A 17,087-nucleotide genomic window follows, 5' to 3' on the forward strand; every position below is an offset into this window, starting at 1 on the left:
CCATCATCAGTATCCCCATCATCACTACGACCATCCCATCGTCACCACCATCACCACCACCACCACCACCACCATCACCACCACCACCATCACCACCACCACCATCACCACCGCCACCATCACCACCACCATCACCACCACCATCACCACCACCATCCCATCATCACCACCATCACCACCATCCCATCACCATCACCACCACCATCACCACCACCATCACCACCACCATCACCACCACCATCACCACCACCATCCCATCATCACCACCATCCCATCACCATCACCACCACCATCACCACCACCATCACCATCACCATCACCACCACCATCACCACCATCACCACCACCATCACCATCCCATCATCACCACCATCACCCCCACCATCACCCCCACCATCCCATCATCACCCACCATCCCCACCACCACCACCACCACCATCACTACCACCATCCCATCATCACCACCATCATCACCCCCACCATCACCACCACCATCCCATCATCATCATCACCCCCACCATCCCATCATCACCCCATCATCCCATCATCACCCACCATCACCACCACCACCCACCATCACCACCACCACCATTACCACCACCATCACTACCACCATCCCATCATCACCACCATCATCCCATTATCACCATCATCACTACCACCACCACCACTACCACCACCATCACCACCACCACTACATTATCACCACCATCATCATCACCATCACTACTGTCATTACTATGACCATCATCATCATCACCATCATCATCACCGTCATCACCACCACTACCATCATTACTATTACTATCATCACCACCATCACCACCACCACCACCATTGCTATGGACTGAATTATGTCCCTCAAATTCATATGTTGAAGCTTCAACCCTCCAGAGGGGACTGTATTTGGAGATAGTGCTTTTAGGAGGTAATTAAGGTTAAAGGAGGTCAGGAGAGTGGGGTCCTAATCTGATAGGATTGACAACCTTATAGGAAATTGATTTGTCATAGTACTGGAGCTTGGAAGTCCAAGCTCAGGGTGCCGGGCAACTTGGTTGTTGGTGAGGACTCTTGCTGGCTTTTAGATGGCTGCCTACTCGCTGTGTCCTCATGTGGTGGAGAGAGATTTCTCTGTCCCTGTTCTTACAAGGACACCAGTTAACTGCGTTAGTTCATCTTGATCTGATACGACGTCGTCTTAACTTGATGACATCTGCAAGACCGTGTTTCCAAGTAAGATCACATTCACAGGTTCTGGGGTTTAGGACTTTTGGGGGAACACAGTTCGCCCCTGCACAGATGCCCTGGCAGGTGATGGGAGACGAACACACGAGCAGTTGGAAATATACACTTTGCAGAGAATCCCGTCCACACGGTGTCCTACCCCCGCCACGGTGGAACTGATAACAGTGAGCACACTGAGACCATCGGGTGTCACCTTGCTGCTCTCCAATTGCTGCGTGAGCAGAGTAGAAGACCGGGAGCATGGAGATAATTCACAGCCTGGACCAGCGCTCTCTAAATAACATCTGGGGCTGTTTGTCTCATCTTTACAGTTTTACCGCCGCCGTCTGAATCTCTCTAGCAGTTTATGCCTTTCTGTACATCCACGAAGCACCGGGGCCGTTTGCAGGAAGGTCTTCCTCTGCAGAAGTATCGGGCTACCCAGGGCAGCTTAGACGCTGGAAACTTACACAGCCTTCCACCTGTGCCTCTTACCCTAGGCAGAGCCAGAAAGAGACTCACCTTTCCAAATGCAAGTGGAGAGGCTATACCTGATGCCTATTGAATGACCTGCCACCACCTCCACCTGGTCTTAATAGGAGCTAAGAGCTCGATTTCCAGCTAGCTGGGCGTGCTCCCAGCCTGGGAGTCCAGCACGAAGGCCCCATAAGTTGGCCAGAAGAGCACAGGTGGTCTGGAGGCATGCTCGAGGTCTCCATGGCTAAAGTGGAGAACCTCATGTGACATTCTTCTCCCTGGCAATACAGCACCAGCCGGGCACAGCTGTCTCTAGGGTTACAAATTCCCAGACTGACCCTTTGTCCAGCCTCTACCGAGGTCCTGCTTGCCTTACCTCGACTTTGTTTCTCAGACACTTGTGTTTGCAGCTTCCCTCCTTGGAGGACATCCTGCTCTGCCTGGCGTCTTCCGTCCCTGCACTTCTTATAAAGCTTATCGCAAAGTAGACTTAGGATAAATTGGAGCATCTCCCCCCTTTTTCAGTACACGGTTCCGTGGTATTAGATGCATTTGTAACGCCGTGCAACCATCCCCCCATCCATCTGCAGAACTTCGCGTCCTCCCCAAACGAAGCTCTGTCCTCGCGAGACACTTACTCCCCATCCCCCTGCCCCAGCCCCTGGCCCCGCCATCGACTTTCTGTCTCTGCATTTCCCTGCTCTGGGGACCCCATACACGTGACTTCATACAGTATTTGTCTTTCTGTGTCTGGCTGATGTCACCGAGCATCATGTCCTCAAGGTTCATCCACGTCGTAGCAGGTGTCAAGAGCGTCCTGCCTTTTAAAGGCTGAATCCTGTTCCATGGTGTGAATGGATCCCATTTTCTTTATCCATTCATCCATTGGTGGGCACTTGGGTTGACACCTGCCTTTTGGCCCTTGTGAGTCATGCTGGTCTGAACATGGGTGTGCAAGTATCTCTTCAGTACCCTGCCTTTGTGTCCTTTGGGTATATACCGGGACGCGTAATGGCTGGATCATATGGTGATTCTAGGTTTCACTTCTCAAGCACCCGCCATATTGTTTTCCACAGCAGCTGCACCAGCTTGTATCCCCACCAGCCGTGCATGCAGGATCTCTGTTCTGCACGGCCTCACTGACATTCCTGTATTTTTCACAGCCATCCATCCCGATGGGTGTGAAGTGGTCTGCACTTCTGACTGTTTCCTTCCTGCGAACCAGGGAGCAAAGCCACAAGGAGGACCTGAACTTCGTACTCATGGAAGCCCCATAGCTTCCTCTTTCTGAGCCACTGCTGCCTGCCTTAGAGACATGCTCTCATCTGTCAGAGTCTTAGCAGGTGAGGGGTGTGGTCAGCCATCCAAAGAGGCAGACGTGGAAATCAGTAGGGTCATCTCCAAAGTTGTCATTTCAGATGTCTGCTGTTCCCTGCCATCAATTAGTTTCCGTTCTATACATACAGGACGTGCGGGGCCACGCCTGCAGGTGCTTTAGAAGGAAGGTCAGGTGTGTGCGTGGTCAGCGTGGTGGGGAACACGTGCCTTTCCCAGGGCTGCCATAACAGCACCCCGCCCAAGGGGCTTCGGACAGCGGTATTCTCCCGCGGTTCTGGAAGTTGGAGCTCGGGAATGAAGACGTTCTCAGGGCTGTGGTCCCACAGTGGCTCCTGAAAGAAGGATCTGTAAGGAGCCTCTGTCCTGGCTTCAGGTCACCTCACGTGGTTCCTGGAGGGTAGACGCCATCCCTGTGTCCCCAGTGGTCTTCCCTGTGTGTGTGTTCCTGTCCTCATCTCTCCCCCCACCACCTTTAATGAGTTTGATGACATATAAAAATTGTACGTATTTACATTGTATAATATGGTTTTTAAAAAGGCTTATAGTGTGATTTAATACAGATTGTGACGTGATTACCACACTCAAGTTAATGGACACATCCAGTCATCTCAACTGGTTACCTTTTTTGGTGGGGATGGTGAGGACACATAAAATCTGCCGTCTGGGTAAATTTCGAATGTAAAATACGGTCTCACTAACTGCTCCCCGTGTTGTACATGACATGTCAGGACTTACTCATCTGATACTTGGAAGTCTCTACCTTTTCTAAAACAAGTATTTTTTACAGGTGAGTTCTGGGTCGCCTCCATGCCAAGGCACGTGAACCAGGAGAAAATGAAGAAAATCGGTCTTGAATTTTCCATAGAGTGTAAAATTTAGAAATCTCAGCAGAAACGTGACATATCTGTGAATTTTAATGGAACGTGGTGCCTCTTTTTAAGTATAAGGAGAATTCTCTTCTAAGGACAAGAGGAAAGGAAGTCCATATACGTGTTGTGAAACGGACAGATCAGAGACAGCACAGGGAAGGGGTGACCAGAGTAAAACCCAACACACCTGACCACCAGAAGCTCCATCCTCTAGTCTGGGTGAAGTTTGGAGGGGGGCTCGGCATCCCTTATTACTTCTAGCCTGCTGTTCTCTGGGTGAGGGTAGAAGCTAAATTTTTGGCAAGTCTCCCCTCTTCTGCAGAGACGGTCCTTTCCAAAAGCCACCTGCTCCATGTAAACCCTTAATATCCTGATGTTGCTTAACCTAAGGATTTCTAGAAGCCACTGGGGAGATTAGAGTGACCACAAGCCCACAGAAACGTTGAAAACACGTCATACCTTTTGGGAGCAGGTGCAAAGGACAATTAGCAGCAGCTTTGCATTGCCTCTGGAGGACAGAACTGGCTCCTTGATGGAGCAGACACGTAGGTTCTTGAGGGGTTAGGGAGTGAATTCTTGAGTTTTTTTTCCACGCCGTTTTATAGGAAAACAGGTACTGTGGCGTTCTTGTGTTTCAGTAACCGTGGTAAGCAGCAGCCACGGTGCACGGCTGTGATCCCGAGGGCTTTTCTTCATTTCTGTTTGGGTTAATGAGTGTTTATAAGGGAACGAGTCCTTTGAGACAATGTCGGCGTTTCTGCCCAGCACGGTGGGTCCACGGGGTGGGGATGGGGCTTCGGCATGATCACTGGCGTCATTGTCACTTTCAGTCCTTCTGAGACGCATGCATTCACCCAGCACCGCTAACTTCTGTGCGTGTCCTTCTCTGTCCCCAGGACGTGGACCCTTTGTGGAACACCTGAGTACCTGGCCCCTGAAGTCATCCAGAGCAAAGGCCACGGGAGAGCCGTGGACTGGTGGGCACTCGGCATCCTGATATTTGAAATGCACTCGGGGTGAGTAGGGCTTCTATGGAGAATCAATGCGTACTCTCTGGCACTTCCCCTCCCCTGCTTCTAGAACCTAGGTGCTTTTCGATGGCAAATACTCATGGTGTCCCCCCATGCCGGTTTCCCTGTGCCAACATGGCAGTGGGGACCCACAGTTCAGTGTGCTTTCATAAGAGCAAAAATACACAGGAAGCACTGGTATTTGGGACCTTTCTCCTGCCTAAATGTGCCTGTCTTCCACGCCTGCCTAAATGTGCCTATATATATAATAATATAATATTAAATCTTCTGTTCTCTTTTGGAACAATGCAGAAAGCTAAGTAATGATCATATGCGTTGGGTAAAAATAAATAAATTGCATACAGTATAGGACGTTATGAATGAGTCCTATGCTAGGAAGGAGAGCGTGTGCCCATACTTGCTTTCCAGGTTCCACTTCCCCCACATCCAGATACCAGAGGTGTTGAAGAGGTATCAAGGTATCCCCGTGATTATTACATAAATACTCCAGTCTGGCTGAGGCATGAGACAGGTGTGCTGTTCTCTACCAGAAACATAAAGCCAGCAGCCCCCACTTAGAAATCATGGACGTGGGGATTCCTTCTGGTCCTACAGAGGAAAGGCTCTTCTCTGATGGTGCAGTGACGGGCAGCTGGTCTGTGAGGTGCCAGGACGCCGGCCATGTGGCTCTCGGACATGCGGCCCCTCTGCCTCCTTCCGCCCTCCCTGCTCTGTCCTTTGTCCTCTTCCTTCAGCTGGCTTATTTCCTGCGGGAGAGCTTGGAAGATGCTCGCGGTTTACTCCCAGCTGAACCCAAAGCCCAACCCCGTTCCACACCTGATTCCCTGCAGGGCAAGAGCAGAGCTTTTTGCCTGGAAACCTTCCCTTCCAGTTGGAAAGAATGATGGAAAGAGGCGTATTTCTGCATTGAGGTTGTGGCCAGAGTGGAGTCTTGTGAAAACCTGTATTTGTCTGTCTGTTATCTATATATCAACTATCTACCCGTGTATCTATTATCTATGTGTCTGTCATCTTTTATCACTTATCTCTCTATATCTGTCGTATCTATCCATCCGTCTGTCCATCCACTTATCCATCTATCAATCCCTCTATCCATCCATCACCTGTCTGTTCTGTCTACCTGTCTGTCCATCCGTCTGTCCATCCGTCTGTCCATCATCCATCCATCCATCCATCCATCCATCCAACCATCCATCATATCTATGTATCTGTGTATGTATGTATGTATCTGTGTATCTATCTATCCTACCTCTCTATCCATCCATCCATCCATCCCTATAGCTATGTCTATCTACTTATCCATCCATCCATCATCAATATATCCATCCATCCACCCACCCGTGTATCTACCATCTATCTATTCTACCTGTCTGTCCATCTATCCATCCATCATCTGTCCATCCATCCACCCACCCATCTATCATCCATCTGTTTTGTGTGTCCATCCATCCATCCCATCCACCTATCAGTCCATCCACCCATTCATCCATCCATCCTTCTGTTTGCACGTCCATCCGTTCAGCCAGCCATCCATCAATCCGCCATCCATCCATCCATGCATCCATCTCTGTATCTATTTCTGTCTACCTATCCATCCATCCATCATCCATCCATCCATCCACCACCCATCTATCTATTCTGTCTACCTGTACATCCATCCATCCATCTGTCCACCCACCCACCCACCCATCTGTCATCCATCTGTCTATTCTGTCTACCTGTGTGTCCATCCATCCATCATGTATCTATCCATCCACCCACCCATCTGTCTATAATCCATCTATCTATTGCATCCATCCATCCATCCATCCATCCATCCACCCATCATCTATCATCTATCTGATCTCTCGTATTTTCCATTACTCTTCACCCAGATGTGTCTAGCAATTCACACAGAATCGAATTTCTTGACACCCCAGCTTGTGAAGTCCCACGCAGAGCAGAAAGGTAACAGGAATCATGCATAGGGCCCATCCGTCAAGAAGGTACAACAGTTGTGAATATTTATGTGCCCGTATTCATCAGATTCTCCTCCAATGCCCTGCAGCACGTTTCCCTTCCTTAATGTTACTGACCACTAGAGGTCAGCATTGTTTAACGATAAATGAACCCTGGCGGCCAGGGCTTAATAGAGGACATTCACGAGCTCTGTTTTTTCCCTATTCCTGCCGTACATTCTGGTAGGATATATTCTATATGTAGAATATAGTACTGTGAGATATTATTAGTAAATGTAAGTTTGGGAAATAATATTGATGGGATATAAGAAAATAAATTGGAATTAAATTCGAATAAAATCGAGTAAAATTAGAATATAATATTAAGGTGTATTAGAGTGACTATATTAGGATTATTATGTAAAAATAATTATTAGAATGATTAGAATATTATTAGGGTGTAATCCATTCAAATATTAGAATATACTGTACTAGGATATTAGAAAGTAGAATATTTCTAATATTCTCATAGAATTGTAGCAACAGTGTATTTCTAATATAATACACTAGAGGATTAGCAGTAGACTATAAAGTAATGAAGTAAAATCTAATATATTAGAGGCTGTTTTAGAATAATGGATGATGAATCGTTAGAACCCACTCCCAACCGCGATACTATGAGCTGACCTTTGCATTTCATACGAGGCAGGGACCTGTGTGTTCACTGTAATGTGTTTTCATGTACACATTTCCAGCTGGGGGGGCTCAAGGCTTTCTGGAGGGATTTCTGGAGAGACACAAGTCCGTGCTCATGCCACAAGCCTCGCCGATCCCTCCTGGGCATTCCTTGGCTCCCTGTAGTTCCTGCCAGACTCAGCCTTCTCCTGGACCACTTCTGAATTTCCTCATTGCCCCCTCCAGCTGCTTCCTCTCCTGCCCACGTTTCCCTGGCAGCAGCTGGAGGTGTCCCACCCCCTTCCCCCCAGCGACCAGGCCTCGGTTGCTGGAGGTGTAAGAAAAAAATGCATCCACATTGAGATCTGCAATCAGAAAAAAAAAAAAAAACCTTCGCAGAGCTCCGGAAAGAGACTTGTGGAACCCCAGGGTTCCGTGGGACAGCGTATTGAGAATCATGGCGGTCACATTTCAGACAGGGTGTCCCTGGGGCTCTTTCCTACTCTACACTCTGCCTTCCACATCCCCGCTCTTTGTCCTTGACACTTTCTCCGAAGGACACAGGCTTTTCGTTTTCTACGCACGTCCCGGGGGAGGGGGTCCTCGAGGAAGACGTCAGAAACGGTGAACTGGTAGCACTTCCCCGTTCTGTTTTTCTCTCCAAAAACTCTCTCTTCTCCTCGAACCCACGTCCAAAGTGCCCGCCTTCCAAGGCCAGGCCCTCCTGTGGTCGTCCAAGAGGGGGACGAGGAGCGTGACGTTACCGCCACTATCGCGCGTCTTTCTGGACAGCCCGTTCTCCTGGAAGGTGTGGGTGGGTAGAACGGATATGTGAAAAAGTCATCACGGGGAGATGATGGAAAAAGCGGCAGAGCTGGCGCGGAGTCGGGAGAGGAAACTCTTGACCTTCCTTCATGCCCACGAGCACGTCGTCCTTCGGAGCGCCGCTGGGACCGCGGAGATCTTCAGCTCACTTCCATAACGAGGCGCGCTGCTTGTCAAGGAGCTGGGACTCTTCCGTTGGGTTAGAGACAGAGATCTGCGGATTTCTCAGAGCACCTTCCACCTGCCCAGGGCAGGGCTCGTTCCCAGATCCCCGTTCTCTCTGCTTCTTCCTTTGGGCACGATCTGGTCCTGCTCGTTCATTATCATTTCTTTCCGCTCGTTACGCTGCTGCTGACATACCTTCCCCATGAAGCACTCGTGTAACGCCGGCTTCCTGAGAACACTTTGTGTGATAATTGTCCATAAATGTTCTTAGGTATGTATGACACATTTTCTCCTGGTGTTTAAACGTGCCGTTGGTGAACGTGAGCATTTCCCCCGATGAAATCATGCAGCCCGTTGTCCTCAGGCGGGGCCGCCACCCAAGAACTGAGTCCGACTCCTCCAGCCACTGTCAGACACAGCATCTGGCTGACCAGAAACGGTTGACTTGGGAGCTGTTAACTTGAAGGCGTAGTCGGCTGGCGCGGACTGGATGAGTCTCTTTGCGTATAGACCTTTCCTCCCCAGCTTGGCCCCGGGCAGTTTCTCGGGACGTGGTAGCTCCTAACTCTAGAAGCCAACAGCGGCCAAAGTACTTGTAGTTACGAAGCCCAGATAACCAGCAGCTCTCCTTGCGGTGCCCTTCTCAGCACCAAGCCTCTGCTCACCCCAGAGTGTGTCAGTGAAGATCTGAAATGTCTCATAAGGAAAAAAAGCTTTTTGGTGCCTTTATCACACATGGTGACGCTTTCCCATTTACTGAATGTCTTCCATTTTCCTTGTTCACTTAACCTCTTCTCCCTCAACTTTCCCATTAATTTCCTTTTTTTATACTTTATAGTCTGTTCTTTAGTTTTTCAATTTTTCACTTCTCTATAATGTATGTGCAGAGTTAAGGTGTCTGTTCTGTATGTTAGTAGCTGGTAGGACAAATGCGAAAAACATGGTGGCTTACAATAGAAGTCCATCCTCTCCCAGCTCTGGAGACCAGAAGTCTGAGATCCAGGTGGGGTAGGACCCCTGAGATGCAGGCGGGGCAGGACTGCTGAGATCTACGTGGGGCAGAGCCGTGCTCCAACCCCAGGCTCCAGGGGAGGGTCCTTCCTGCCTCTTCCAGCTTCTGGGGCTCCAGGCATCCCTGGGCTGGTGGCCGCGTCCCTCCCATGTCTGCCTCTGTCTTCATGTGGCTTCTCCTCTGTGTCTGTGTCTCCTCTTCTGTTTCTTATCAGAACACCTGTTGTTGGATTAGGGCCACCCTGATCCAGGGTGAGCTCATCTCAGATCCTTCCCTTAATCACATCTGCAAAGACTCTTTCTCCAAATAAACTCACATACACAGATTGTCAGGGTAAAAACATGCATATGTCTTTCTGGAGACCACCATTCCAGTCACTATATTCTGTTTTTTTGTTTTTATTTAGTTTATTTTTTTAAACATCAGAAATTGATTTGAAATCAACAGGAAATTTTTTTGCCTGTTAAGTTGCCATCTCCCATCAGGGTATCATTTGAAAACACCATCTTTTTTTTTTTAACGTTCTTTTTATTTATTTAGAGAGAGGCCATGAGCAGGGTGGGGACGGGGAGCGTAGCGGGAGAGGCAGAGAGAGAATCTCAAGGCGACTCTGCACTGAGCCTGGAGCCCGACATAGGGCTCGATCTCCCAACCCTAACATCATGACCTGACCTGAACTAAGAGTCGGACACTTAACTGACTGAGCCACCCAGGTATCCCATGAAAACGCCATTTTATAAGATATTTCCAGTGCTTATTTCAGTGGATTACAAGTTCTGCTTCTAAAGGATCCAGTTAGCGGTGTCTTTTTGAGTTGAGGGTCTTTGCCTTCGGCACTCCGAGCAAATATCAAAAGTACAACTTGTGCCTTGGGGCATGTAGGTACGTATCTGGCATATATTTATTATTTTATGTAATTTTTCTAGCTCTTTGCAGTTTTAAGTATGTTTCTAATGGAGCTTATTTCAGATTTTTTTTTTTTTTTCCCTATCTCAAGGTATTAGAGAAGATGGTTGGTTTCTATGCTAGGACTGCAATCTTTATTTTTTTCATTTATTTATTTTTTAATAATAATTTTTTATTATAATAGTTATGTTAGTCACCATGCAGTACATCCCTGGTTTCTGATGTAAGGCTCGATGATTCATTAGTTGCGTATAACACCCAGTGCACCATGCAATACGTGCCCTCCTCACTACCCATCAGCAGTCTATCCCAGTCCCCCACCGCCTCCCCTCTGAGGCCCTCAGTTTGTTTCCCAGAGTCCACAGTCTCTCATGGTTCATTCCCCCTTCTGATTACCCCCCCCTTCCTTCTTCCCTTCCTTCTCCTACCAATCTTCCTAGTTTTTATGTTCCATAAATGAGTGAAACCATATGATAATTGTCTTTCTCTGCTTGACTTATTTCACTTAGCATTATCTCCTCCAGTGCCGTCCATGTTGCAGCAAATGTTGAGTAATCGTTCTTTCTGATAGCTGAGTAATATTCCATTGTATATATGGACCACAACTTCTTAATCCAGTCATCTGTTGAAGGGCATCTCAGCTCCTTCCACGATTTAGCTATTGTGGACAATGCTGCTATGAACATTGGGGTGCATATGGCCCTCCTCTTCACTACGTCTGTATCTTTGGGGTAAACACCCAGTAGTGCAATGGCTGGATCATAGGGTAGCTCAATTTTTTAACTTTTTAAGGGACCTCCACACTGTTTTCCAGAGTGGCTGTACCAACTTGCATTCCCACCAAGAGTGGAAGACGGATCCCCTTTCTCCACATCCTCTCCAACATTTGTTGTTAGGACTACAGTCTTTAATTCTGATAACTGTGCCGTAGACAGTAATACATGAGTGAGTGAGCATGGCAGCGTTGTCAATAAAACTTTATTTATAAAAACAGGCTTCCGGCTGTAATTTGCTAGGTCTTTGTGTTCTAAAGGTACAAGCTCTCATCCAGCTCCCTAAGTGTGACCCACGTGGATTCATCTACTCTGGAGATTCAGATACTGGCTGCTTGTAGACGTATAGTCTACTTGAACCAAAAAAGAAAAAAGGAAAGAGAGAGGGAGGGAAGAAGGGAGGGAGGGAGAGAGGAAGGAAGGAATAGGACGCAGTGTAATCCATCCTCTTCCATTAGCCCTGCTCACATTTATCGAGCACCTACTGTGTGCCGCATAGTCCTTGTGTATGAAGAATTCGAAGAACTTCACTCGTGGTCTGAAGGGGGTGACATTTTGAACGTCCAGAGGAAAGGGTGCCCGCTACGAAGCAGGGATTTTTTCCGTGCTTGTTCTCCTCTAAAAATAGATGTGTATTTTTCTTACAGGTTTCCTCCGTTTTTTGATGACAACCCATTTGGCATTTATCAAAAAATCCTTGCAGGCAAGATAGATTTCCCCAGACATTTGGATTTCAGTGTAAAGTAAGTAAACCGTCTCCCTCCTCATCGGGGGTGTTTATTTTTAAAATCACGAGACGAGGAATCCCAGGGCGGGCACCTGCCGAGCAGGACGGCACACTGGGTTCTTAACGCGCTCTGCTTCGCGTCTCCCATACAGTCGACGTTTCCACAGGACGGGAAAAGGGGGTCGTGATTCTACTGTAATGATACTTAACTTTTACATGAATCTTGGCCAGATTTTACGCGTTTTGAGAGAAATGACCTTTGGAATTAGCCAGTAAAGGCGTTTGTTAATCCCACTGAGTAAGAGAGCCGTTTAAGTATTTGACGAAAAGGGTCCTTCCCAACCCCCCACCCCCTCTAGCTGGTTTTGCGGTTGGCAGGAGTGCTGATGGCTTTAGCAGGCTGTCTTTTTCCTCCTGCTTAAATTATTTTCATTCTTAAATTCCTTTTTCATGCTAAAATTGAGACTGATGAGCACCTGCGATGAGAACTTTCCACGGCTTCCATGTTCGTAACTTTGGGTGTGCAGTTCATTAAATGTGTGGTGACAGCACAGAGAAAACTTACGTTTTTAAAAATCTCAGAGTGGTTGTGGCGTTCCAGTTACCTTCGTCCATCTGGTCACCTCGTAGACATTTTTGTACCATGATTTCTAGTTCTTTCCCTGCATTTTCCACGTGAGGTGCTGAGTGCACCAAGTCCTGCTGATGACAAGGTGGTTCATTGCATTTAGCCGAGAACTAGACTTTTCTCCCTCTTTGCTATTTTTTAAAGTAGCCTATGGGCAGCGAGTTCAGAGAAAACTGATTTCATGACACTGGGTCAGCTGCTGGGACCACTGGCTGCATCCAGTTGCTTTTCTAACTGGTGAAGGTCGTCTCACTCCCCCCAGAGGCTCTCCGTCCAGGTAGAAGACAGTGTTTCCATTGGCTGGTTGAGCCAGAGGTGGTGATAGGTTTGACACACCAGGCAAGTTTTAGAAGACTAAGCCAGAAAACGAGGTTCCATTTAAAAATAATCATTCAGAACGGGGAGCACTCTGTCCCGTGAATGGTAAGATAGTAAGGTGCAAAGGGAGATCGAGCAGTCAAAAGCTCATTTTCTCTAGAAAGAAAAGAAAACTATTATATAGATCTTCTCCCCCAGGGTCCAGATCCCATTAGAGTTGAGTGACGTTATGTCACATGGATGTTTTAAAAATTTACTCGTGTATATGCCAACAGTTTACCAGTGGTTTGCTTGGATTAAACTGGGCTCACACCCACTGGTAGATCGGCCAGTTGGCGGTCACCTTAGACCATTGGGATTCTGGGTAAATCAAGGGGGTGGGAACATCTGCCTCGCTCTGGTTGCACACGGGTGGAATCCAGTCCAAAGAGGTATACAGGTGTGGCTTAGCTGTTGCTGTTGGTTCACGTGCTCCAGGTAAAATGAGGTGGACTGTCTCTTGCTTTCTAAAAATCAGCCCCTTGCGGAGACCCCCTGAAGGTCTTAGTCTAGGCAGAACCTCAGGGGATGTATTCACCTTCCTCTTGCAAGGAATGACTTAAGCTCTTCCTAGAGAAGTTTCCCCAGAGAAGGGACGATGCGTTAAATCATAGGTCATTTCTTCCATCATTGATGGCAAGGGCTCAAGTCGGTCGTACGAAAATATTGAGTAAGTTTACACTGTTCCATGGAAAAGAAGGGAATACAACAAACCTAAATTCAATCTCCGTCTGGTGTCTTGCTACCCCTGCTTCTTTTCCTCCTAGTTTGTTCTGAAGAGAGAACCAGCAGTGACTCCGCTGCTGTCCTTTGGTCTAGAACACTCCTCGTCTTAGCAGCCCCAGGCTCTTCTTCTCTCTTGCCCTGGGACCCCCCATGTCCCCAGCAGGGGGGCTCAGCCAGAGCAGGAACCTGGGCTCCTTGGATGTCGTTGCTGATTGCAAATGGTGGTTGAGAAGAACTTCACTTCTCCACGGTATTGCCTGGATCTTCCTGAGTTGGCTGAGAAGCAGGACCCTAAGCAGTCTTGCGTATCCAGATCCCTGCCGTTGGGTTCCATGACGGTCGGATTTTGACTCTCACGTTCTCAGGGTCTTCCGTTGTTCACACAACTTCGGCGTTGGACAGTGTCACCTTCCTGCCTGGGCGTGGGTCTCTTTGGATTGATGCTGAGATTCCTTATGGGATCTTACACAGCTGAAAGGACGTCAGAGCTTTGGGGCTTCTCACCAACTTGGTAGAGCAAATACCAGGGTTTCTTCCTGTCCCAGAGGGGTCAGCGAGAAGCCAGGCAGGATAGTAAGTAAGATCTAGAATTTCAGGCGCCGTGAATCAAGGGATTGCCGGTGGCCACAGGACCCGTGCCCAGATTGTAGGCCCTTCCAGAGTTCAGACAGTCCTAGAGTTCTACACAGCTTTGCCATATCAGATGGCCCCTTTGTAAGGGTTTCATTTTACGTTTTAAATAAAACATCGTTATTAGAATCCCAGTATAGACAACTTTAAGTATATGCACTAACGGGGATGACGGGTGTAAATGGTAGGGAAAGAGAAGGAAAAAACCCATAGTTATTTGGGATTGTTTGAAGAGCGTGGTATTCGGTGATTCACAGTCTAGACATACGGCGCCCGGGGATCTTGGGACCCTGGACCTTCACATGTATCACCGCGGGCCTTGGGATCTCAGCCTTTGCAGCTGGGCACAGAGTGCACGCCGTGGCATGAGTCCACGGGGGTGCTCCTCACCCTGGGGGATAAGGTACACCTGAGTCTTCTGAAGTTGTGTTATGGGTCTTTTGAAACTGAGCCATGGGTCTTTTCCTTGGTCTGGGGGATTTCAATTTGTATTTGAAGTCTAGCTATGACTGCGCATAATGTATTCTGTATAGTATGTAAGACACACACGATTTTTACTTCCTCACCTTTTCTTCTGAACATCTTGGACAGTCCCCTTAACCGTGAGATCCTGATAGACCTGGCATAATCCTAACGGGCCTGTATTCTGATATGGGCTGCTGTCCAGGAAGAAGAAGCAGGTACAGCAGCGGAGTTGAAGGGAGTCACAGAAATTTGGATGTGATGGGAGACCAAGCAGCGTGCAACCAGAACCCCGTAAATACGTAGACCTTTAGCGCACAGCATGACCATCCATGTTTGGTAAAAGCGGACGTCTTCTCTTTGACAAGGACAGCCTCACGGGTATAATTTAAGTGAAATGTCGCCATCCTTGGGGCAGGCGCAGAATTTTGTCACGTATTCTGTTGGAAGGCTAGTTTTCTGCGCAATGAGTTAATGAACCTTTTCCCTTCTGCTCTGTCCCTGTGTGTAGCCAACCCAGCTTTGCATAAATTACGTACAAACCAGTATCAGTGAAGAAACAACTGCGGGAAAATGTTGAGGCAAAAGGGAAATCGATCTGGTCTCCCCGTGCGTAGCGTGGTGGGCAGATTTTACTGCTGTTGACATGCCGTCTTTGCTTGGGTCCGTATCAAGATGCATCTTTTTTTTTTTTTTGTCTCCTTCCCGCAAATAGAGACCTCATTAGGAAATTGCTTGTTGTTGACAGAACCAGACGCCTTGGAAACATGAAGGTCAGTGTTTGTCTCCGTACGTATCATCCCTTAGACCCTCTTGTCGCTCGACACCGTACGTTTCTGTTTCTAGAAATAAAAGGCATGGCAGTTTTGTGTATTCGTTGATCCAGTTTCAAATCTGGGTATCTGGGCATGCAAAATCCACCTGCGTCTATACCCCATCCTCTCTTCTCTCCCCCACGAGTCGACGACTCACCCATCGTCTCGAACATGTCGGTATTTTGCTTATTTATTTCGACTTTTCCGATAACGCGATTGACCTGTAAATCACATACTGCACACGCCTCCCCATTGAAAGTGTGCAGTCCAGCAGCTTTTAATGTGTTTGCAGGATTGTGCAACCATCCCCACGGTCAGTGTTAATGTTTCCCTTCATCTCAGAAAGAAACCGCATACCCTTACGCTGTCGTTACCCAAGCCCCCCGTCCCTCCTGCCCTGGGCAACCACTAATCTCCTTTCTGTCTCTGTGGAATCCCCTGTTCGGGGCCTTCATGTCCACGAATCACACCACGAGTGATGTTTTGTGTCTGGCTCCCCCCCACTGAGCATCGCGGCTTCAGGGTCCGTCCACATGCTGGCAGGTGTGAGTGCTTTGCTCCTTTTTATGGCCGAGTCACACTCCATTCGTGGATGGACCCCACTGTGCTTACTCATCCACCCGTGGATGGACATTTGCGTGGTTTCCACCTTGTGGCTCTTGTGAGGAGCGCCATGAACGTGGGTGAGCACATTTCTGTGTGAACTAAGCATTTCAGAATGTGTAGATCATATATAGTTTTCACAAGCTTTTTATGTGGTGGGGAATATATTGAGATTGTGGCATAAATGGTATGATATCTTACATGCATGTTTTGGTTCTCTTGTGGCACCACTGAATCTAAGTGAGTCTGGGAAAGTCTTCTTAGCTATTTCTAGCTGTGGACGTCCAGGGAGGAACTTAAACATGGGCCAGTGCGTTGGTCTTGTCTGCTGTGGTCTTGGGAGACACAGTAGACCGTGGGTGAGGCTTGATTCCCACCAAGCTCTCAGGACCCTCTGTTGATGTGGGTGTATTTGTGTCCTGTGGGTGCTGTAACAAAAGACCGGAGTCTGAGATCCAGGCGGGGCAGGGCTCCTGAGATCCAGGCGGGGCAGGACCGCTGAGATCCAGGTGGAACTGGCCCCCTGGGATCCAGGTGGAACAGGGCTCCTGACATCCAGGCGGGGCAGGGGTGCTGAGATCCAGGCAGTGCAGGGGTGCTGAGATCCAGGCGGGGCAGGAGCACTGAGATCCAGGTGGGGCTGGCCCACTGAGATCCAGGTGGGGCAGGGCTCCTGAGATCCAGGTGGGCAGGACTCCTGTGATCCAGGCGGGGCAGGGCCATGCTCCCTCCGAAAGCTCCAGGGGAAGGTCCTTCCTCCTTTTCCAGCTTCTGGGGCTCCAGCCATCCCTGGGCTTATGGCTGCATCCCTCCCATCTCTGCCTCTGTCTTCACGTGGCTTCTCCTCTGTGTCCGTGTCTCCTCTTCTGTCTCTTACAAGGACACTTGTCCTTGGATTTAGGGCCAC

The 17,087-nt window shown here is 48.5% G+C and overlaps 1 protein-coding gene across 1 annotated transcript in view; it reads left to right on the top strand.

The window, feature by feature from the left end:
- The window catches only part of LOC130544357 (cAMP-dependent protein kinase catalytic subunit PRKX), an 82,783-nt gene that overhangs the window by 55,260 nt on the left and 10,436 nt on the right, over window positions 1-17,087 (top strand). The window contains exons 4-6 of the mRNA XM_057315724.1: window positions 4,805-4,924; window positions 11,880-11,975; window positions 15,478-15,535. Coding sequence (XP_057171707.1) covers window positions 4,805-4,924; window positions 11,880-11,975; window positions 15,478-15,535 — 274 coding nt within the window. The remainder of the gene's footprint in view (window positions 1-4,804; window positions 4,925-11,879; window positions 11,976-15,477; window positions 15,536-17,087) is intronic.

This window comes from Ursus arctos, chromosome Y, assembly GCF_023065955.2.
Source record: "Ursus arctos isolate Adak ecotype North America chromosome Y, UrsArc2.0, whole genome shotgun sequence".
Taxonomy (NCBI): Eukaryota; Metazoa; Chordata; class Mammalia; order Carnivora; family Ursidae; genus Ursus; species Ursus arctos.